General features: G+C 47.6%; 9 protein-coding genes across 9 annotated transcripts; 3 read left to right on the top strand and 6 right to left on the bottom strand.

The window, feature by feature from the left end:
• Positions 1-269: 269 nt before the first annotated feature.
• OT_ostta02g01120 (Mak16 protein) lies at positions 270-1,349 on the bottom strand (the record flags this gene model as incomplete). The annotated part of the gene is made up of 9 exons (XM_022985004.1): positions 270-282; positions 333-424; positions 478-549; positions 596-643; positions 695-755; positions 810-899; positions 952-1,078; positions 1,130-1,274; positions 1,323-1,349. 9 exons carry the CDS (start codon positions 1,347-1,349, stop codon positions 270-272), a joined length of 675 nt encoding a protein of 224 aa, XP_022840698.1.
• A 1,043-nt stretch (positions 1,350-2,392) lies between these two features.
• On the bottom strand, positions 2,393-3,814 carry OT_ostta02g01100 (Major facilitator superfamily domain, general substrate transporter; the record flags this gene model as incomplete). The annotated part of the gene is made up of 1 exon (XM_003074830.2): positions 2,393-3,814. One exon carries the CDS (start codon positions 3,812-3,814, stop codon positions 2,393-2,395), a length of 1,422 nt encoding a protein of 473 aa, XP_003074878.2.
• A 1,003-nt stretch (positions 3,815-4,817) lies between these two features.
• OT_ostta02g01090 (Transcription initiation factor TFIID component TAF4) lies at positions 4,818-5,885 on the top strand (the record flags this gene model as incomplete). The annotated part of the gene is made up of 1 exon (XM_003074827.1): positions 4,818-5,885. The coding sequence occupies one exon, from the start codon at positions 4,818-4,820 to the stop codon at positions 5,883-5,885; it is 1,068 nt and encodes a 355-aa protein (XP_003074875.1).
• A 42-nt stretch (positions 5,886-5,927) lies between these two features.
• OT_ostta02g01080 (Ribosomal protein L17) lies at positions 5,928-6,347 on the bottom strand (the record flags this gene model as incomplete). Its single annotated transcript, XM_003074825.2, has 3 exons — positions 5,928-6,134; positions 6,187-6,292; positions 6,343-6,347. The coding sequence occupies 3 exons, from the start codon at positions 6,345-6,347 to the stop codon at positions 5,928-5,930; spliced, it is 318 nt and encodes a 105-aa protein (XP_003074873.2).
• A 701-nt stretch (positions 6,348-7,048) lies between these two features.
• On the top strand, positions 7,049-8,362 carry OT_ostta02g01070 (Phosphotyrosyl phosphatase activator, PTPA; the record flags this gene model as incomplete). The annotated part of the gene is made up of 9 exons (XM_003074822.1): positions 7,049-7,174; positions 7,222-7,420; positions 7,468-7,502; positions 7,558-7,595; positions 7,654-7,827; positions 7,876-7,941; positions 7,990-8,095; positions 8,145-8,246; positions 8,294-8,362. The coding sequence occupies 9 exons, from the start codon at positions 7,049-7,051 to the stop codon at positions 8,360-8,362; spliced, it is 915 nt and encodes a 304-aa protein (XP_003074870.1).
• Positions 8,363-8,517: 155 nt separating this feature from the next.
• On the bottom strand, positions 8,518-10,173 carry OT_ostta02g01060 (unnamed product; the record flags this gene model as incomplete). The annotated part of the gene is made up of 1 exon (XM_022985002.1): positions 8,518-10,173. One exon carries the CDS (start codon positions 10,171-10,173, stop codon positions 8,518-8,520), a length of 1,656 nt encoding a protein of 551 aa, XP_022840697.1.
• A 268-nt stretch (positions 10,174-10,441) lies between these two features.
• On the bottom strand, positions 10,442-11,200 carry OT_ostta02g01050 (XPG/Rad2 endonuclease; the record flags this gene model as incomplete). Its single annotated transcript, XM_022985001.1, has 2 exons — positions 10,442-10,722; positions 10,786-11,200. The coding sequence occupies 2 exons, from the start codon at positions 11,198-11,200 to the stop codon at positions 10,442-10,444; spliced, it is 696 nt and encodes a 231-aa protein (XP_022840696.1).
• Positions 11,201-12,554: 1,354 nt separating this feature from the next.
• Positions 12,555-13,739, bottom strand: OT_ostta02g01040 (Modification methylase HemK; the record flags this gene model as incomplete). The annotated part of the gene is made up of 1 exon (XM_003074817.1): positions 12,555-13,739. One exon carries the CDS (start codon positions 13,737-13,739, stop codon positions 12,555-12,557), a length of 1,185 nt encoding a protein of 394 aa, XP_003074865.1.
• A 688-nt stretch (positions 13,740-14,427) lies between these two features.
• On the top strand, positions 14,428-21,866 carry OT_ostta02g01030 (Armadillo-type fold; the record flags this gene model as incomplete). The annotated part of the gene is made up of 2 exons (XM_003074814.2): positions 14,428-14,532; positions 14,592-21,866. The coding sequence occupies 2 exons, from the start codon at positions 14,428-14,430 to the stop codon at positions 21,864-21,866; spliced, it is 7,380 nt and encodes a 2,459-aa protein (XP_003074862.2).
• Between the last annotated feature and the right edge of the window lie 77 nt (positions 21,867-21,943).

Here is a 21,943-nt window from a genome sequence, read left to right as displayed (position 1 = left end):
AGCACTATCAGACCATTACGGCATATCTACACCCGGGTGTTTCTACCTTGCGAAAATTCGTGAAAAACTTGATGCTTCAAAGTTACATGGCTTCAAGCGAAACGGACGACGTGGCCACTACGTCCTGACGAAAACGCGAGGGTTTCGCGAGCGAATCGACGAGGCGCGAACCATATCATTACTTTCCGAACGGAGGTTAATCGGCTATTACTTAGGGTAGTCATCCGTTCTTTGAAAAGTCTTCCCAAAATCAAACAGTACACTGACTTTCACATGAGTGACCTAGTTTGGCTTAGTAACAAGCGCTGGAGAACGGTTCGTTCTCATCACACCTGACTTGCTCGTACTCTATCTCCTTCTGACGACGTCGGCGCTTCTTGACATTCGGTGACTCAGACCTTTCAGCTGATGCAGAAATTGTTTCCTGTCGAAAAAGTCTGTTTATGCCAACATTCGCACGAGCAAAAGTAAGCGTACCTCAAACAGAGGTGCATACTTCGATGTGGAAAATTGATAAGTAGACTCATAAACGCCAGATTTTAGACGTTCCTATCTTAATGTTAATCAAGGCTCGATGATTCCGGCAGCATTGTACCAGCAGCGCCTTTTCTACACTTGTGTCCAAACGTGCGGCTATTTGCGCCTACAAAGTGCGTAAGTTCGAAAATTTCTGCGTCCAGACATCAAAAGGTACTTTGCGCTCAGCTCTGGCATCTCGCTGCGCATGCCCAGCTGGTATCGTCTCAACTTTTTGCCTGCGAAATGTGAACACAATGTGATGTATAGCTCACTATCAAGTTGGAACATACCTCGCTACCTTGTTCAGTTTTCTGGAGCGTATGAGTAATTGTGTCAATTTTGTTAGCCGTTGCTTGCTCTTGTGCACCAAAAACTTCGGCCTGGGTATCATTATTTACGACCGTATCCGCGTTAAAGTGAGTTTGAGCTTACCAGAGATTCAGACTTCGACTTATTTGTTCCAGGGCCTCGTCGTACTTCACGCTGAGCCGTGTCCTTTCCCATAGTTTTGCGGGTGTATGCGATCGCTCAACGGTCTTCGTATACAAACTAAGTTCACCTGGACAAATTATTCAGCTCGACATCTAAAGCACACGCATTCTGCATTTACCATTCTCTTCTAAGACTGTCGCGTACTGACTATTGGCCAGAGGGCAGGAGCTTCGGTTGCACAACCCAGTTAGGTTGAAACCGTTCTTGCAGAAGTTGGACGAGTCAGTGGTCACCTTGTAACTGCAGTGTCCGTGATTTATGATCTAGAACGCGTTTCACTCGTGCTCACGAAATAATAGGTAAGCTCGTACCTGCCAAACCACTTCGTCACTCTGCATAACCTCCGAGCTCGACAACAGGCACGAGAACGCTCGATTTCCAGTTGTAGGTGGCACCCGATTTCTGTCGAAGAAACAAGCGCTCTAAGATGAGAAGCGCTAGAACTAGAAAGGCCGAGTCGTCAGGTGTACACGTGCGGGATAGCTTGCTCTATCTCGCGGGAATACTTCCCCGCGTGTCGACAAGAAAGGAGTGTCGGCGCAAAGCTGATGAGTGTGCGTTGTTTTTCTGCTCGAGTTCTTTCCTCACTGTGTTATGATGTATGTATGGACTTTGCTGATTCGACCCACTGAAAATTTCAGACACTTTTTGACCCCATGGGGTCGTTCAGACTTTTCAAAACCGCACACCGCGCCGCGACGCGCGTGACGAATGCGCTCAAACTGCGCACGTGTATCGTTAAACCTCTTTCCGTTCGTTTCACCAAGTTTCGTCGCCAACGGACGAGAGGAGGCGCCGTGAACGAGACGGAGCTGACACGACGTGGTGGGTTGAAGAACATATGGGTAAACAGTATGATTAGTATGATTACACGGCTTGCGCCTCGCCTCAGGAGCCGCGCCTGGTGGTGACGGTGGTGCGCCTGGCGTGAATGGCGCGCACGCGCTGTGTTATATAATCCGTCATGTGCATCGTCGTATTGTTCGATTATTGGGGTCTCGTGAGACGTCGCTCCGTCACTCATGTTCTCCACGCGCACGGCGCCGCCGGGTGGACTACCCGGACTGAGTTCTCACCTCCGCGTCGTCTTCACTCGCCGGGTTCGAACCAACTTTCTGAGCAGACAATGCCAACGCGAAGCGATTGATAGCGCCGGACAACATGGCTTCGGTTCGTGCCTCGTGCGCGTGGATGAACGCGGCGAATTCGCTCTCCCTTTTCTCCATCGCTCGTCTCAGGAGCGCGTTGTCCTCTCATAACAGCAAGTTAGAGTTGCGATGGAGTGACGAGTAAATCCGGTAATTTCAACTTCCAAGTTCATTCTCTTGGTCACTCTGAGTAAAATTGTATTCTTATACTCAAACTTTGGCTACAGGACTATTCAAGGGCGTGATATCGCGTTTCCTAGAATGTGACCTTTGCCATAAACTTGCTTGCGTTGTAAGTAGCTTTTCGCATCAATCATCGGCGCAAGCAAGAGGATCCCGACTGCGGTTGCACTGAGAAGCGCAGCAAAGAACGCATCCCAACCATACTGCTGGACCAGGAGAGACAGTGGTACGCCGGCGTTAGCTGCTCCTAGGTAAGCAATCCAGCCAAGAAATCCCTCACTCGCGCCTACGGAGCGACGACCAACGATTTCAGCTCCGCATAGTCCTATGAGCATTTGAGGACCGTACAGGAAGAATCCGATCATGAAAACTATCGCAGCTTGCGTGACCGGCCAACTTGCGGGAACAAACTTAAAAGCTATTAATGAAGCAGTGACACCCAAGAGATATGCCATCACCACACGAATACGCTGACCAACAGATCCATCTTGCGTTTTAGAAATCAGCGAATCGCTTATCCTACCAGCCAGTAAACTTCCGAGCAAGCCACCCAGCTCGAGTCCTGAGACGCGAACAGCTGCTGCGCCGGCATCTACGACACCTTTTTCCTTTATCAGATAAAATACTGACCAAGATGTGATTCCTTGTCTGACAACATAAACGCAAAAGTATGTAAACGCAAGCCCCCATATGAAGGGGTTCGACAGCACGTTTTGGAGAAGATTTTGCACCAAAGACAATTTCTGTTCGCTCTCTGCTGGTTTCGTCGCGTTGGTTGGGATATTCAAGTCTGGTTCAACTGGCGCGAAGCCTTTATCCTCCGGTGAATCTTTGAGTGTGCACACGATTATTGAACCAACAATCAATGCGATCACACCAGGAGCCCAAAGCCCCCAACTCCAGCCATGGATGCGTGCTGCTGTTCCAGCTAAAATTGGAGCAAGAAAACCGCCCAGATTGTGAGCGATGTTCCACATACCCCAGTACGTACCACGTTCACTTGCCGCAAACCACGATGTTAAGATTTTCGCGCAACTCGGCGCGCCGAAACCCTGTAGAATGCCGTTCATAGCCCACAGGATGCAAAAAATGGGAAGCGTGGAACTTGCCCCGAACGCGATATTTACCATCCCTGTTGCAATTAAGCCTCCGCCAAGCATCAAACTCGGGGATAACACATCACCGACCACTCCACTTACAAATTTGCTGCAGCCATAGCAGAGTGGGAAGATGGATGTTATCACTCCTATGGACGTGATATCAAGGTTCAAGGTGGGTGACGCGACCATCGCTGGAGCAGTGAATGTTAGACTATTCCGCGTCAGGTAGTAGCAAGAATAACCGAACAAAATGCTACAAAACACGGACAAACGTGTTCTTAGGAAGGCTTCTTGTTGATGATCGTTCGGCGCCTGGGAAGTAAGACTGTTTGCCAGTAACACCCGTGAGCGAGCGATTTTATACTTATCCATTCGCTGTGCGCGAACATGGATAGCTGCTTGCGTACTCTTCAAATATCTTTGCACGATCGTTCTACGCGAGTGCGAGGTTTGATGAGACCAGTTGAGCCTAGCTCTCAGGACGCTCGTTGGTGGTATCGCGAACATTCTCCTGTATTCCACCGTATCCGGACGCGTCAACGGCGTAATGAGCGTACCAACTTGATGGGAAGGAGTAAGTAAGAGTCAGAAGATCTGGGGATTTCGCACTCGAGCAACAACGCGCAAACGACTGAGACCATCGCGACAGAGCCGGTCAACGCGGGACAATTGTCGTAATTGAATGGTACTTTTATATGTAAAATATGTACTTCTCGACGGTTCACGACTCGTCAGTCATGTAGGGACTCTCTGAAGCGGATTTTGACCTTATTAGGCCGAGGGGGAGATAGCCTATCTCCCCCCCGGCCTTAGGCCGACTAACAGCACCGTTGATAACTTTGACCATAACTCCGACTTATTGACAGAGTTATCGCCAGTGGGACTAACAGCAGAAGGGTTCGATAACTTTATTCCCCGAGTTATGAGAAAATGACTAACAGCTCATTTTCATAACTTTTCGTAACTTCGTCGCGCTCACGAGTCGTGAATCGTGAACCATCGCGTCGGACTTTGTGTGATTAAAATTAACGGACATTTGGGCAAATTACGCGAGTTATCGTCAAGGGGTTGGAAAAATTTATATTGCACCGCTTCAGAGAGTCCCTATATGACCGACGAGTCATGAACGATCAAATATCACAATACATTATGTCTTTTAGCACCGTCAGTTCATAACATCACATCCACTCACATCGCGGCACAAGTTACACTCGCGCCCGCTCTCGCGAAGCGCGTCCCAAATTACGACGTGAAGTCGTCTACGGTTGCACCACGGTACGACTCTCAAACGCGGCTCTTGTCTGGACTTAGCACAGGTTTGAAGTCCTTGTTACAGTTTGTACGGCAGACACGAACCGCGACTCCCGACAACTTCATGAGTTCACGCTCCGAATCTGCGGTGCTAGAAGATGCATCGGTAGAGGAAGTGAACCTAACTGGCAGTATATCGCTGGCTGAAGTGATGCTTTACCTGCGTACGGAGTCGCGTAGTGGAGCTACACCCATACCTTCACTGTATCTCTCTCTGAGGCTGAAGTGCGCGCCATCAACGACACTGCTTTCTTCTCTTCTTAATCACTCTTCGGGCGCGGCTGTTTTGAAAGCTGTTCTTAGAACGTCTGGGTTCCACGAAGCAAAATATTTACTTGAAGGAAGGCGAGAAGTTAGCTCTCCGACGGAACCTATTCGAAACGATATGCAGGTCTACAAACCGAACTATCGTATAGCAGAACACAAAGTTTTCGATTTACACAGATTATCAAAGCGGATAAACGCGAAGTTCAGGCTCAGACAGCCAGGTGCGCGTGTCGATCAGGTCTCAATTCAGCTTGTTGGGGGCGCAGTTCGTCAACGCATTCGTAAATTGTCAGCATTACTCGCGCGATCAAGCGAAACGCGTCGCTCTCTGTCTGATATATTTCCACAGGTGACCAGAGTTCATGCGCAGCCGCGAGATCAGGTGCGTGAGCTCAATCTAAATCTCGCACAGAGGACGTCAGTTAGGCGAGAGGAGGAGCATCAGAAGCTACTGCAGCTTGGTGAATCTTCAAATAAGAAAAAGCGCAAAACAAGCGATGAAGAGTACGACGAAGAACTTCTCATAAGAGCTGAGAGAGCACGTGAAGAAGAGGAAGAGAGACAACTTGCCGACGCAGCGAATGAGGCGACGAGGAGCGCTCTTGGTGATGCAAAGTATCTCAAATGGTTTTCCAAGACACATCAAGCAAGTGTTCAAAATACGGAATCACCGAAAAGAATGCGAGAGGTTTTGCACGAAGCTCCACGTGAAATGGACGCGAAAGATGATGCTGGCAGTAACGCACAGCCAGCGGGTACAAAAGTCACTCTTGCTGATGTATTGGGTGTTCTTAGATCAGAGAAAACATTCAGCGCAGTGTTCCCAAGACTCTTAGATAAAGACAACTCATTTTTTGTGGTTTAGTGAGCAGTACGTATCTACCGGTAGTGTGATTGACACAAAAAGTTATGTAGTGACTATTGAGGAAACTGATTGAGACGGACGCTCAAAGCGGACAAACTCAACACGGGCCAGCTGTGCACCATCACCACTACGTCGTTTCCGACGCGTAACACTCGTATAACCTCCTCTATGATTCGCATATGTTCTAGCCAAATCTAAAGTGAGTTTGAGGTGTGTCTCATGGGTTGTGAGGGAGTTTCTGGTAGAGCCCTGTGGATGCTTGGTGATGCGTATGTCATTTGAGATGCGTTGTCCTATATACCTGCTTTATTCTCGTCACCAACCTATCAGCTTCTTTTCGAAGCTCATTTGCCCTCGGGAGGGTAGTGGTCACCTTCCCCGTGAAGACTAGTTGGTTAAGAAGTGTCCTGCATTTGTCACGTTAAGGTCTTATCAAGATATCGCCCTCAAAGACCACCTCATCGAACTACCGCGCATTCGGAACCCTCGAGGCTAGGGGTCGATTGAACGTTTCTTTGAGCGTCTAGATATAACTAGGTCACGGTCGTCGAAGTCTTGCAGGTGTCCCGACAAGTATCATATAGTACTAACAGTTAGTACGATAATTAGAAGTTTGGCTCCGCGGGTCACCATCACATATTGTAGTAATTCGAGGAGGGCGATAAAAACGCGCGAGCGATCATTTACCGCGTCGAACTCGTGTCACGATTCCTAAACCCTGACCAAGCCCTGACTAAAGACTAAACCCTACGATTCGCGCGATTATTCACCCGACCGTCGCGTCACTGAGCTGCTTTTCGCGCGCGCGAGTCTCAGAAACCGAGTATTATTTCGATTTTGTTCGATCCCACGCACGCGTCGCCGTCGAGAACGCCCCAGAGGCCTCAACGCACGGGTAGATCTTCAGTTTTGAATTCAACTTATGAGAGGTCAGCACCTCTCCGCTTAAGCTTCGATGGATGTTGACAAAAAGCTCTGTACCAGCCCAAGCATCCCTAAATGAGTAACGCTTCTGTAATAGCAACACGATTTCAATCGACACCCTATCTGAATCCCACTCCACGGTTAACTGTGCACGTAGGTGAGTGACTTCAGTTCGTGTCTGCAACTTCACTGCTGGAGTCCCTCACGAAGAGGCGTTCGTTCCTCCTGGTCCGCGGCTCATGTCAAACGCAACAAGCGCGGTCAACTCAGCGAATCTAATGCCAAAGGCAAGTATTAATACTTTCGCAGATATGGCGAAATTCAAGATCTCGCCTGCGCGCACGGCCCTGTTGGACTATATCGAGGTGAGAAGGTAGTTACCAACCAAACGGGCTGTCTTAACGGGTTTCAGGGTGTCGGTGACTCCTTAGCGCGCGCGTCCGTTTGTTCAACGACTGCAAATCGATGTAACTGGGCTATCGATCGAGTCATCTCGTTTCTTTGCTGTATCGAGGACCGTTTGAAGTTGTTCCCACGAACAACTCCCTCCACTCGCTTTGGTGACCCAAACTTCCGCATATGGTCACAACACTTGCAAATATGCTCTAAAGGTGAATTAAATTACCTCAGCAAACTGGAAATATTCAGCGGCTTCCAGGTCTCGTCGGAGACATCACTCCTCCTGAACGGCAGGTATGCACTTCGTACACTCTTCAACTGACTTGAACTGACTTGAAGATGAGCACAGGATCTGAAGCTCGAACTTGAGGAGTATTTACAAAATAGGTACTATATTACTTGTTCGAACGCGTCCATTCCGCATTAAACTCATCACGTGCGCTAGTTTTGGCAACCCCTTGAGACTAGACTATGGAACAGGCCACGAACTTAACTTTGTCGCTTTCTTATGTTGCCTTGAGAAAACAGGAATAGCTACAACTGAACAACGATCTCTCGTCGCACTGAACATTTTTGCACGCTATACGTCTCTGATACGGATCATTCAGCGGCATTTCCGGTACGACGAGAATAGTTGAACGTTTTCATACATACTAACATACAGAAGCTTGGAACCGGCAGGATCGCACGGCGTTTGGGGTCTAGATGACTACTGTTTCATTCCTTTTCTATGGTACTTGAATCTTTTCGCTACTTTTGTACCATCTTAGAGCTGGGTAAGGGGGGCAGCACAGTTGCAACATGAAACTTCAACACCAAGAAATATCTTGGACGCAAACTTTCCTTGTGGTGGACTATTCTTTGAAAGCTGTACACACGTGAAACAGGTGAGAAAATGACTTTCTGATATTTTTCAGAGCATAAGAGTCGACATAGACGAAAAGTGGGCCGTTAACAGTTGTGTCACCTGTCCTCGCGAGCCTGAGCACCGTGCGCACTTGGTCAAAAGTTTTTGAGGGACTTCTGAAAATGTATTGCGTAAGAAACTGAACTTCAAACCATCACCGTTCATAAGTTGTGTTCAGGGGGAATGTCTAGATAAATTTCAAATTATGCAGCATTTTCACTTCGGAGTTATTCTTCAATTAGAATGAAAGGTGATGATGACTGTACGTTTTTGCAACCCAGACTTATGCGTGTATGTGTTTTCGCTTTTGCGGTTTATTCGTGTGAAGCGGCGAATATACGCACGCAGATGTTACAGCATAACCAATTGATAGCCATCATTTTGTTGTGAGCCCGGGCTGTCCTATAGCTCGGCATTGTCTTCCAAACCCGCCACCTGTAAAGAATCGAGTGACTGATATCTCACAGTCAACTGGACAATACGTGTACTTGCATTCGAATGATCAAAGCTGGCATCATATTTAGCGTCCGCTACAAACTTGGAAGAAACATTTGACGATGCGCGTCGAATACGTGAGAACAAGCCTGTTCCCAACTTTGTCACTCGACCGTAAACCGTGTCAGTAGTTTTACTGGTTTTTTCTTCCGATAATTCCGTTGATAATACAGACTCTAGCTCTGCAGCGATTGTAATAGGACCCCAGTTCTTATAGTCTTCATGGGTGTCAGCCTTCAATTGCTGGACAATGTCATCCAGGAGCAAGCTGGTTTCGCCAACTATTTTTCCCTTCTCCTCAGTATTACCGTCGCTCGTATACCACCTTACACTCAATATTTGTCTCGTTGTATCTTCGACTGGAAGTGTTACTTCTCGTGAGTTAAAAAAACTACCGCTTGGTGAAGCTTGTAGTCGCACTTCTTGTGATGCGTTTGAACCTGATGTTCCCGGCCATCGCAGCTGAAGAGCTATCTCAGCTGGCGAGCCTACAGAGTCGTTATGTGAGTGGATCTCAACGTGCAATAAGCCAGCGTTTGCACTTTCTCGATCTGGTAGCGAGTATCCCGTACTTGGAATGGGCACCGTGATGCATCGAGGCCAGACAAGAAACGATGCAATGAGTGCCTGTATATATGTTCGAAGTGGTTGTGCCAGTCCTGGAAGAAGCGTGATGTCTCCTCCAACCACACGTAAATCGAACTTCACAACAGGATCTTCAGTCAATGACAATGTAAGTGCACCGAAGCACGGAAACGTGCCGATAAGTGGAGCGAAAATCATTCGCAAGGTGAAAGTACACTCGAACTCAGTGAGCGAGACTGGTACCGCCAGAGCTGCCTGAGCGGCTCTAATTTTGAGAACAACGTCTGGGTCACCTGCCCAAAAGACGTGTAGATCGATCTCTAGGGCGCCCTCATTCCCTGCTTCATAGACCTTTACCGCTTCAATTATGGCTGGAACGCTACCAAAACTAAAGCGCTCAAATTCTATCGATGTCAGAAAACTAGGCCTTGTATTTTGCAGTATCGGATCTAAAGCGCTGACTATCACCGCTGAAGTTGCTGCATCCAAGTATGGCCAAGCAACTTTCACGACCTCGTTTAACCACCTAAAACTTTGCACATCTCGGCCCAACTGCTTAGGAAAATCACCAGAGGGGCCCTGGGCTTCCAAATAGTCGATGGTACTTCGGAGTGCTGAAGTTATTCCATTGTTAGGTTTGTATTTTCTCCAGCGTTCCGCCTGGTTCAAGAAAATACTTGTGAACACAGCACCAGTGACGAACCCCTCTATAAGCAAAAACGACTGCGAATATTCGACATGTTTAAAATTTTCGTGCGAAAAGACGGGGTCCAGTAACTGACTGACTGGCAACAATTCCGTGCTCACAGGAATACTGCGGGTGAGACCTAAGCTGCGGGTGAGACCTAAGAGCTTAGTATCCGTTTTCTTGCGCTGTGGACACACATGGAAAGTGTTGGGCGTCTTGCGTCTTTTCAAACGGAGAGCACAGCACTTACGTCGGTAACGTTGCGTGTTTTGGACGCGCAAGTCCACCATCGCTCGGTTACTGGTTTGAGTCAGTGGAGAGAACTTGCACCATTTGGAGTTTGGCACGCAGCGCACCGATCCACGAGCGATGATACTTTTCCGCTTCACTGAATGTGTTCGATCGAACGAGTTCGACGCGACACACTTCTGTTTGCAAGTACTCGCAGTCTATCCCCCGCAATTACTCTTCGGCCACCTAGAAGTTAGGGGAGAGCGATGAACAAGTATGGCTCCACCTGTCAACATTGCATATTGTAGTGAACATTCGCCATTCAGTTTACAAAATCCATTCGATGGAGCTCGAGCGGCGCTCGACTGGGTTGGCGGTATCACGATGTGATACACAGCTTGTCGCGATACTCATCGTTGTATTCATCGTTGTACTCATCGTAACAATACTAGACAGGTCCGAAGCAGAAAACAGGCAAAAATTAAGCTCTTGGCATCTCCGGAAGCATACTCGTGCACGCTCCGAGCTCGTGTCAGTGGATGGGAAGCGACGTAGATCCGCGCGTGCGGCAATATCAACGCGTGGAGAGATTGGAAACACATTGAACACTACATTTGAGGTGGTGCGCGATGACGATGAGCGGTACCGAGGGCTCGAACACAAGGTTCAACAGCTCCAAAAAGCCTCCAAAAATTTCAACTGATGATCCGCTTCGTGGGGGGCAACAACGTATGCAAAACCACGGCTGCGAACTTCGTTCAGGATGTGGGGTACGTCACACCGCTCGAAGTTTTCACCTTTCACGCCTGCCTGCATCGCGTGGGTCTCCCGTTTGCTCTCTGTCCTCGCACCGTCAAAAATGAGCACAGGAAACACAGCTGCATTCACGAGCCTTGTTACGCGCGATACGACCTCAAGTACGGCCGAATGTAACTTTTCCTGAACAGAACCACTCTTGCACATCGCGCATCCTCGGTGGATCCAGATGTTCGCGTTTACCCCCGCTTTCGTCTTCGCTAACGCGTCGACGTTGGATGAACCCACCGTCCCAAAGGCGAACGCATCCCAGCCCGCGGCAACGCCCATACGATCCAGACTGCGTCACGCGTGCGATGAATCGGTCGTGTGCACTCTCTTTCATGCATGAGCCTGCATCGTCGGGCCCCTGCCCCCGCGCGCGTCGCGACAGACGCGCGAAAGTGACGCTGTCGCTGTTTAAATACTGACCTCCGTTTCAAAAGTTTTCGGACGGTTCATGACTCGTGAATTCGTGGAGGGGTCTTTTTTCGCGTTTTTTTTCTTGAGTTACAACTCATGGCAAATCGAGGGGGTCGCAACTTTTGCAACATAAATTTACCGTGGGAGAGAAGAAGGGAGTGAGGCATGCAGACCTTCGTAGTCCAAAGTGCGCGCCACCGGATCGTTTGCGTCGTGCAAATCCAAGGAAAGATCGAACCTTGCGTCTTACTTAACCCCCATTCTCTGCATAGGTCTGTCATCGCAACTTGCCCAGTCTTCGTCGCGAAGTGAGCCGTCTTGGCGAAAGCAGCTCGGTCGTCGTCGCTCATGTGTTGCCTCCCTCGCGCTTTCACGCGGCGCGGAGCCTTGAACGGGCTCAACAGAGGACCGAGAACTGTGCGCAAGGGTGTTTTCTCACGCTTCCGCAGCCTCTCGCTCACCGGTCGCGTGCGCGCGTCGCCGTGAACCTGCAACTTCGTCCGTCGAGGCGCGCGATTAAAACTCAAGGACGTGCGCTCTTCCTCGCCCCCTGGGCGCTCGGTGCCTTGGTTTAGCAGACCAAGCGGCCAAAACATGTGAAACTTGGCAGGCGAGCTCTCCGTCGCGCCCCGGGTCGATTTGTGCCGTCCGCGCGCGCGCTGACGCGCGGAGCACGCGCGTTTCGAATTTTTTCGTCGATACATTTGCAACTTTTTTCGCGTTTTCCTATCATTTGGAAGCTCGAGCAAAATGGACATCAGCTTGTTGCGGCGATTTCACGCACATTCAGAGAGAGAAACTTGCATCGACGTACGGGTAATTTCAACAGCTTTCCAGCGACGTCCAGCATGCCTCGATATGATGCGACAACGCGTATAACAAAGCTCAGTATCATCACTTTCCGAATGGAGGTTAGTATGTAAATTCGGACAATCGGACAATTTCCTCCAAGGTTGAATCACGACGAGACAGTCGTGATGCTGGTTTGAATCACGATGTTTAGGCTCGTGATTCAGATCGTGATCGTGATTTTAGCCAACCTAGAACCCAGTCAGGAAGTAAAAGACACCAGGCTGCATAATGTAGTGTCGTCTAACTCATATTTACTACTGTAGTAACGGATGTGTTCTCTGTGTTCACGTCGCACAAAATCATATGAGCTCACACTATTGCAGTCTTCAGCGTGTTGCCGCTTTCATCTGACTTGCATATTTTCGACCTTTCAACGTTGTTTTCGGGCAGTTACAAATCGACATACTCCAGCATAATCCGCCCTTGTCCGTATATCATCAAAGGCCCTGGTTTGTTCCAGTAATCGTCCCACAAATTTTGCTTGTTCTGCACCATGTGTTTCTATTGCAAACAGACCTCCGGGTAACAGAAAATCTGTTATTTTCGCGCAAATAGAAGTAATATGCAGTAGACCGCCACTGACGCCTCCATCTAGCGCCAGTCGCGGCTCGTGCAAATAAACCTCTGGTTGCAGGGAGCCTAATAGCTCAGTTGGTATGTAAGGAGGATTTGACAAGATTCCTGCAAAGCGAATGCTGTCATCGATAGGTTCAAACCATGAACCATTCAGTACTTGGATAACATCTTGAACCCCACAAGTAGTAGCGTTATGTTTCGCCACTTCAACTGCTTCAATAGATTTATCCGTGGCGAGTACTAAAGGGACTGTTTCCCTCCCTCTGGACTGCAAAGCCTGCGCCATAGCAATTGCTAAGGCCCCGGATCCGGTTCCCAGGTCAAGCCATGGGCTTGAAAGTAGATGATTCCATGTACTAGTGCCATCCAATTGCAGCTCTAGCCTATTCAATATCTCTTCAGCAAAATCTATCAAGAGCTCAGTCTCCGGTCTTGGGATCAGTACTGCATCACTGACAGTTAGTTCAAGGTCTCGCCAGTGAGCTGTATGCGTAAGATATTGCAATGGGACTCTCTCCATCGTGCGTTTTCTCCATAGATGCTCAAGTTCTTCAATAGATAATCTGAGCGTAACGGAATAGAGCTCCGATGAGTTCAGCAAAGAGGATACGTGTTTGACAGAGTTCAGACTCTGACCAAAACCTTGCACACTTGCAATATTGTCTGAGATCAACCAATCAATTTCACGATGAAGAGTTTGCAAATTTGGACTTCCATCTATCGTATTAAAGTCTGTTACCTCGCGTTCGGCCATTAACTTTGCCCACCTCCTGAAGTTGTCCAACTCAGGTATGCGTGCCGTGTACCTGGCAGGTTGTTCACTTAAACGCAAGGGAACAGCCGACACGACATCAGAGCGTGAACTAAATGATCTGTGTGCATGATAGCACCCTGTTACATCGTTTCGTCGTTTGACAACTCCACGAGGTCCTGAGGAGGCAACTCGGAGGAGATAAGTCTGCCTGGCCAGACTGCTCATGTCGTGAGCGCCTGCCGAGGAAGTTGTCTGTGCGAAGTGTTCGAAGAATGATTGAGACGGTGTGTCCTCCGTATTGGATTAAAAGTTCTGTCGTGTATGCGCTGAACGTACACCTGTGGAACGCCAACGCCCCTGGCTTAACATAAACTTTTCGAATAGGCCGACTATTAGTCGACCACCAACTAGCGACTAAATTCCGGTCGCGCCCCCTCCGGGAGGTTTAGGGGGCCCTCCCCACCGCGCGCTTTGTTTCTCGTTGTTTCGTCTCTTTTTTACAGTGTGTTCGTGCGACTGGCGTCGTGAAGCGATTGAGTTCCATAATGAGGGCTCAAAATGACCTGTACCAGGAATTTTTGGGTACGTACCTAAATCGGCTGGGTACAAACTGTTTGCGCATACAAATTGCCGAGTAGAACAGTACGCGGGTACGGTACCCATCGTTCCCAGTCGGTGCAGGCCTACCTAAGTACAACTGTGGTAGTGACGACGCCTCGTGCGCGCCGCCATTAGAGCACATTTTGCGGACCGCGCTACGTTTTGACTCGATTCGTGTACTCGAGTGTACGGCCGACTAACATCAATCATCCGGGCCCCAAAACGTCTCTGGAAGCAGTAACTGATGTCTTCAAGGCCGCCGCCTCTCGAGCCCGCAGTGCCGTCGAGTGGGTCGGGACGTTCTCACGCGAACATGGAGTGGGTAAGGGATGAGACAGCTAGATGGAACGTCGTTCAAGCGAAAAAACTATTGAAGAGCGACAAACGCATTTGCGGTAAGCGCACGTTCACGTTTCAGGTAAGCGCACACACACACACACACACTTCAGCTTGCTCAATTTTGTTGACTCCATACAGTCTTTTACAGAGCAGCTATCAGCCATCAGGATCGCTCCCTACACTGATTATGGTTTCCGTAAAAGTGCGCAGAGTGATACTTATGAGACGCATCTACGTGTTGCGTTGGCTCACTGGCAAGAGCTGTCTTGTACGAAGGCGTTCAGTGCGTTCTCAGCAAAAGCTGTGCCACACTGTTATACGCTGGCGCAGGTTATTCTAAATGAGTCGGAAATCATGGAGGCTCTCTACGATAATATAATGTTAGGAGAAGGCCACTCTCTCGAGGCGTTACTGCACTGCCTCGTCGCGTTGGCACAAGACATTGGTGCTGGCTTTGCTGCACACTTGAATAGGGCAATCCGAAGTATACTTTCTTGTCTAGATAGTATTTCAGAATTGGAGTCAAAACATGTGGAAACATCGTTTCGATGCATTGCGACACTTTGTGTCATTTTGCGACGTTCGCACAAAGTCTCAGTGGTGCAGATACTTGGTTTCACACGGTGCGTTCGACTTCACCAGAAACAGCTTTTCCGCAAACTTGCAGCACAAGCAGTTGCTCCGATCCTACGTAGTTCAAATCGAAAGGACATTTTGGCGGCGATGAAGGCCGTCCTATTAGAATGTTCGACGGGGATGCAGGCCATCGTCAAAACGCCACATGTCATTGAGGCAGCGACAATACTCATTTACTATGCGATGGTCAGTGGTGGAAACCAACTTCATTCAAAGTCTGATATCGTGTTACGCGCACTCGTCGATCCTGCATTCGCCCCAATCATTGAACTAAGTACTCGTTACGTGCTGTTTGATAGTGTCGTTGTGTCACTTGCTGCAACTTTGCCGAAGTATGCGCTCAAGGGAACGTGGGCCTCACTCTTCTCAATTGTGTGTTTAGATTCAAATTTTGATAGTGAAGCAACGTGTGGTCGTGCGCAATACGTTGCCCAGGTAGCTACAACTATACTTTCGTCCAGATTTGAGCTGTGTGAAGGTATCAATGAGGGTCTGTCTAATTTCATCGCCGTCTATGTCTCAGCGTGCAACAAAGACTCCGCAATAAAGAATCAGACAACGTGTGCGATGCAACTTGCACGACTCTTGGCTGCAGTATCTTCGCGTGATGAGTCTGAAGTGACTTTAGTCCTAAGATCTTTTTCCTGGTCTCGCTTGCTGCTATTCATGGATGGTGACTCTCTACTTTACATGCTGAGGGCACTGGTGCAGAATTTGGATCTGAATTGCTCCGCCGCTCGCATTATGGCGGAGACTTTAATCGGAGATACAAACGCGGCACAAGTGGTGTTATTTAGTGGGTTCGATCATTCTTTGACTTTCGGTAGAATACTTTCGAAGCTAAATACGAATCGGTTGATGACCCTTCGAGGGCACAAGGAGTTAGTTTCAGAGCATGTTGTGCGTGAGCTTAAACGTAGACAATTAGATGGAGACGTTAGCGATATATGGACAATTGTGCGAATTCTACCTTATTTTGTCGCTCCAACTTTCATTCGGACTTTTGTGAGCGATACCGTCGTCCATTTGAAGTCATCCGTCGGCACCAACTCTGAGCGAGAGCTCTCTGTGCGCGATTTAGTACTACTAATGGCAGCAATGGACTCAGAAGCTCTTTGCCAAGAACTGGAGGCGTCTTCAAATGTTGACTATACTTTGGCTTTACTTGAAGTCGTACTCGCAGGATCAGTGTCATCACCAGCGATTTGGTCACGATTGACGTCATTGCTTTCAAGTCTCAAAGCTGATATTTTCTGTTTCCAGGGAAGATTGTTACCCGATCATATACTTAAACTGTTAAGCTCTTCCAGTAGATCACTTCGCGCCAGCGTCCTCCAATACATGGCGCTTCTGTCTACCTCGGTAGGTGAATCAACTGGAATTATGACGGTTCCAGATGTGATCTTTACCTTCAGCTACATCAATCAGCTCTCACTCAGCAACTGCAACATGCTTGAATATTCTAGGAAGAGTGTGAATCTTCTTCATTCAGTGGCTCGAAGAATTAAAAATAGTGACGGCACGCCGCTTGAATGCATAATGATTTTACACATGACTCTGGGTGCTTTACATATTAGATTCAGCCCAATATGGGAGCCTTTGAAGGACTTGCTAAGTGCGCTCATAGATGGCGACGTCGGAGCACTCGAAACTCTCCAAGCGGAGATCCTTCTTACAAAGCGCAGATTGTTTGATGGCGGCGGAGAAGGTGCATTTGCACAGAGCATCACGTCAGCTGGTGTTCGTCGTGAGGTGCACGACGTTCTCTATCCGTCTGAGCAGATAGCTGATGACAATCAGCGGTTACAGATCATGCTGTCGTCTTTGAAGCGCTGTGAACTCGTCGAGTTCAACTTCATTGTGCGAATCTTCATGGATGTGACTTTGTCGTCACAGCGTGCCATGACTAGGTCCGTAGGCTCGCAGTACATTGGAGTACTTACTTCACTATTAGAGATAATACACGTACGCGTTGCAAGCACTCTTCAACAAACTACTGATCCAGTGGACATGCGTACAGATATTTCCCAAGCGCTTAAATTCTTGGCTGGAGATGAACATACAGAGTTGGCACAGGCAGCCATAAAATGTATGGGGCAGTTGAAGATAGATTATTTACCAGACTTGAGATTATCACAGCTGTGCTCTTTGGCAGACCCAAGTTCTGTCAAAGTTGCACTAGCTACAATTCGATTTGAAGGAGATGGCTCGACAGCTTTGGACCAATTTCCTAGCATTCACAGGAAACACAGAGAGCAAGTCGTTGATATTATAGTAAGAGTACTCTCAAAGTACGTCCATTCCAAGAAAAGAACACTCAACGCGTTTAGATATTTGATACTGCGCTGGTTTGGCACTCTGAAATCTTCTGAACTCGGCCCCTTCCTGGACTATCTGTTGCTTCCCTTCTCAAAAGTGGGCTTTCATTTTTGCGTCAAAATGAATGAGGGAGATCTCATGGAGAAATATGATGAGATTAGCTTTCTGATGTCGAAAGTGTCGTGTGTTGAGTTACTCACTATCTCTTCGAGAGTCCAAGAATCTCAAATGAAGATACCAGCCCATGTCAATGATATGGCGCACTTATTTATTACTCTGATGTTTCACATGTTCATTCATTCATGTGAGTATGCGGATGCTCTCACCGAAGAAGATCGTGGTCGTTTGAAAATGCTGAGGTCAAAATCGTTCAGTCTACTTGCAAACATACTACCTGCTTCTTCATCGGAACTCGTGCGATATTATTGGCACAAGGCCAGCAAACATATTCTGCGTATTTCTGAGGGCCTCACGAACGAGTGCGCTACCTCGCACCTACCTGCAGTTTTGGTGTTTGCTTCTTCAGTATTTCAAAGCGAACACTTGGTTCAAGTACTCGAAGAAGAGAACGGCTATATGCTTGTCAAAAATATTCTGAGAGTGCTGGAATGTAAAACAGTGATGCATCAGAACAAACAAATTATTCTGACGATTATTTCTGGGCTTCTTGATCGTGTGGAAGGAAAAATGTTCTCAGAAAGACAATGTAGTCATGTCGAGGTTTTACGTGAACAGATTGTCGATAGTGTCCGCGCTTCACTCATGAGTAAGCTCGAGAAAGCGCATGGCAACTCATTGAAAAGAGTTGATGCAGACCCCTCAGAATTGCAACTACTCGACCGATTGGCTAAATTTCACGCTATTCCATGGGATATCCACAAGATTGAAGATATCGTCGAGTTAATGTGTCTGAGAAAAGGAAACGATGTCACCCGTGCTCTGTATCTCTCAACGCTCTGTTCTTCGCTTTCTCATGTCACGATTAATACGGATTTCGGTCTTCAGAGCATCTTAAGGCTATCTCCTTTCCTAGCAACCTTGAAATCGAGGCTCATGCGGAAAGCATTGCTTGATGTGTTTGACTTTCTCTGTCCAAAAGAAGATGAGGCAGTGTCCCAAATTTTGCACGCATTGAACTCATTTGCGGATGGTAATATCGAAGAAATTGACTACAAACGAAGATTGAAAGCTTATGGCGATCTCATGGAACGCTCATCAACAGAAGGGGAAGTTATACGCTTATGGGTTCACAGTGCGTTTCACGACCTACATTCTAGCGATATGACTATTCAGAACTCCGCGAAATCGTTAATATGTCAATATTTGGCCGATAGATCTCCAAAGAGCTTGAACTACTCGGGGAATCCACGGCAAGGTGTGAATTTTGTGTCAGAGATAATACTATCCGGAGTCGTTCGGTCGCTAGCAAGTTCGAATCTCTATGTTCGCAGTCATGGAATCGAAATTTTAAGGCAGGCTGTCTTGAACGATCATGTGCCTGAACTTCGTTTATTTTGTGCCGAGGATGCAGATGCTGACGTATTTATGTGTCTGTTGCATATTCAAGCACGCCGAAGAGCATCAGCAATCCGTCGACTCAACAGGGCTGATGTCTTCCGCTCAGTCTCTGCGGAAACTTACATAAGATACATACTGCCCATTATTACATTATTTTTAGAAGATCAAAGCGCGAACGTGGCAGCGACGGCAGTAGATTCATTGCATCATATGAATGCGGTGCTTGAATCATCTGATTACGTGGCATCAGTGTGCCAGCTATTACGACGAGCACATCGTGCGAGTACTTCCCAAACTTATTATCTTCGAGGCGCTTTGCGTATGCTCGAGAATTACAAGCTTTGTTCAAGTATTTGCAGTGATTCGAGTGGAACTGATGTGTCCGAAACCAAACTTACTGCGACGGCAAACTTACAGACCCTTTACAATGTCGCTCTACCGATAGCGGAATCTTGCATTTTATCACAACGAGAGTTACAAATGAGTAATTCAAGCTACTCGAAATGTTTGCAAGTGAATGCTGTATCGTGTTCAAGCATCATACTGTCATTGCTCGATGAGGAAGAGCGAACGGAAGGTCTCATTCGAGTATTGAAGATCGTGAGCGAGAACATGAACAGTCGTGCACAGAAACTGAGAGACAATGCCATGACAGCACTCAAGTCTATTGCAACTGAACTAGGCGACAAACATCTATTGTTGATAATGCATATTTTGAGAAGTGGCCGAACTTCGGGGTTCCATCTTCACGTGTTTGTCAAGGCGATTTACGTTGCTGTGAGCAGCTGCTCATACACGTCTACAGATACAGCTATGGCGCTCATTGCAGATATGATACCATGCTTTCGGTCTATCTTTTTCAATGACTCAAAGCAGTACTTGGAAACGATTCGTATGGTTAATGAAGCAAAGCCAATTTACGCGCTTAAAACAGTCACCATCCTTACAGCAACTCTAACAGAGCAAGATTTTTTCATTAAGCTTATGGGAAATTTTGTGAAAATGTTACCGTATCATGTCACTGCGAAGAATCTTAAGCAATTCGAGCTAATTTTGCGCGCATTTCATGAAGGAATGCTGACGAATCCGTTCGTAAAGCTGGAGCAACACATCAACTTGGCCAGGTCAATCATCGAGGAGTACGCGTTGTCAGCGTCACAAGAAAACACCAGAATGGCAGACGTTACGAAATTGGATCAGACGCAACATCTACACATCGAATACTGTGGCATGATTCAGCAATTTGCAATCAAGCTCATGCAGGATACATTCAAAAGCGCGCGCTCAAAGCGGAGTCTATCCGGATTTGATATTCCAATGTTAACAGGTATATTTGGAGTAGTGATGCGATGTTTAATAGGACATTCGCACGAGGTAAGAGTCGGTGCGGCGCGCGTGATACAGCAACTTTTGAGCCATGCGCCACACTCAATTGATGCACAAGGTTACTTAACATTGACAAAAGTACTGATTTGCACGATCAATTCATGTGACTCTGTGGGTGACGATCTCGCACAGAACTGCCTGCGCATCGTTGCTTTCGTGATAAAACGTCAAGAACGTTCAGTCCTCACTTCATCGCAGATGTCAGTTGTACTATCCTTTGCGTTCAAAGATCTATATGGCGATGCTCCATGCATGAAACCATCATTTCTCTTACTGAACGCAATCTTATCTCAAAGAATCGTTCATGCCGATATCTATGTTCTGATCGATAAAATCATACCTATACTTGCGTGCGGTCAATCTGCTGAACTCCGTGACATGTGTTCTCGTACAGTTGTTCGCTTTATTTCAGCATACCCACTGGGCGAACGAAAAATTGATCAAATATTCCAGTCGTTGATAGCATTGCTGGAGTATTCTAGTCCTGAAGGGCGAGTCTCTGTCCTGAATACAATTCATGCACTTTTACAGAGACTGACTGAGACCACTATTTGTTCACATGGCGCAATCTTCTACTTGCCACTTGTACTTCGCATTGCGACAGATACTAACTCGGACTGCAGCTTAGCTGCAAGCAGGGCTGTTGACTGTCTTTTCACTCGCACACATGGCAGCGAAGCTGTAAAGTTTCTTGAATGCGCAAAACGATGGTCGAAGAGATCCGATGGACTTGAACAAGCGGCTTATAAAGTATTGCTTGTTGGTTTCCTCAGACAGCCTTCTACAACATATGAGATTTTCTCCAGAATCGAAAGCGATATGGCCCAAGTGCTCCGCAGCTGTTTAAGCAAAGCATCAATCGAAAACTGGTCAGCATGTTATTGTTTAATGAGTTGTTTTGAGAAGTTCATCGAGCATCGCGAGCGTAAGAAATTATACAATCCTGCTTATGAGAGTGATTCTACGCTTCTTGCTGCTCTGCCAAACGCCATGTTACACTCACACGCATGGGTGAAATCAGCCGCCATTCGTCTGCTTAAAACATATTTCCATTTTGAAGCCCAAGGCGGCTCCATTGAGCTACGTCGCTCGGACGACGTTGTTTCTCTTGTGAATGCATTGGTCGCAAATATTCAACTCCAGTCGCAGCTTCAGAATGTTGAGTCAACGGTTGTTCAAGACATCTTTGTCTGTCTGACGCACGCGTTGACCGTGCACGCTAGAGGAATTGATGCCGAGCAAAGCGTTCGGATTTTTACGAAACTTCGAAAGGCCGCTCTAGCCTCCAATTCAGATCTATGCTGTCTTATGCTTCGATGGATGGCAGCATTGGTAAGCTCAGAAAAGTCTTGCAAAGCACCAAGTGATACGTTATTGTTCCACACAATTCTTCTCTGTCAGACGTGCATGGAGGGACGGAGCGTAACGTCTTCTTCCGACATCAGCAGTCTAACTGAACCACTCGCTAAGCAGATATTCACGAGTATCCAGCAAGCACTCCCACCTGATGTTTTCACGGACTTATTTCAGCGTGTCAAACAACACTCATACTGATCACATCGAGGCGCCCGCTCGCAGATCGCGGCTTGAGCAATCGAAAAGAATGTAATATACAACAAATATGTTTGTTC

This window comes from Ostreococcus tauri (assembly GCF_000214015.3).
Source record: "Ostreococcus tauri WGS project CAID00000000 data, contig chromosome 02, whole genome shotgun sequence".
Lineage (NCBI taxonomy): Eukaryota > Viridiplantae > Chlorophyta > Mamiellophyceae > Mamiellales > Bathycoccaceae > Ostreococcus > Ostreococcus tauri.
Note: the sequence above shows the minus strand (reverse complement) of the source record. Positions and strands in the feature narration are given on the sequence as shown.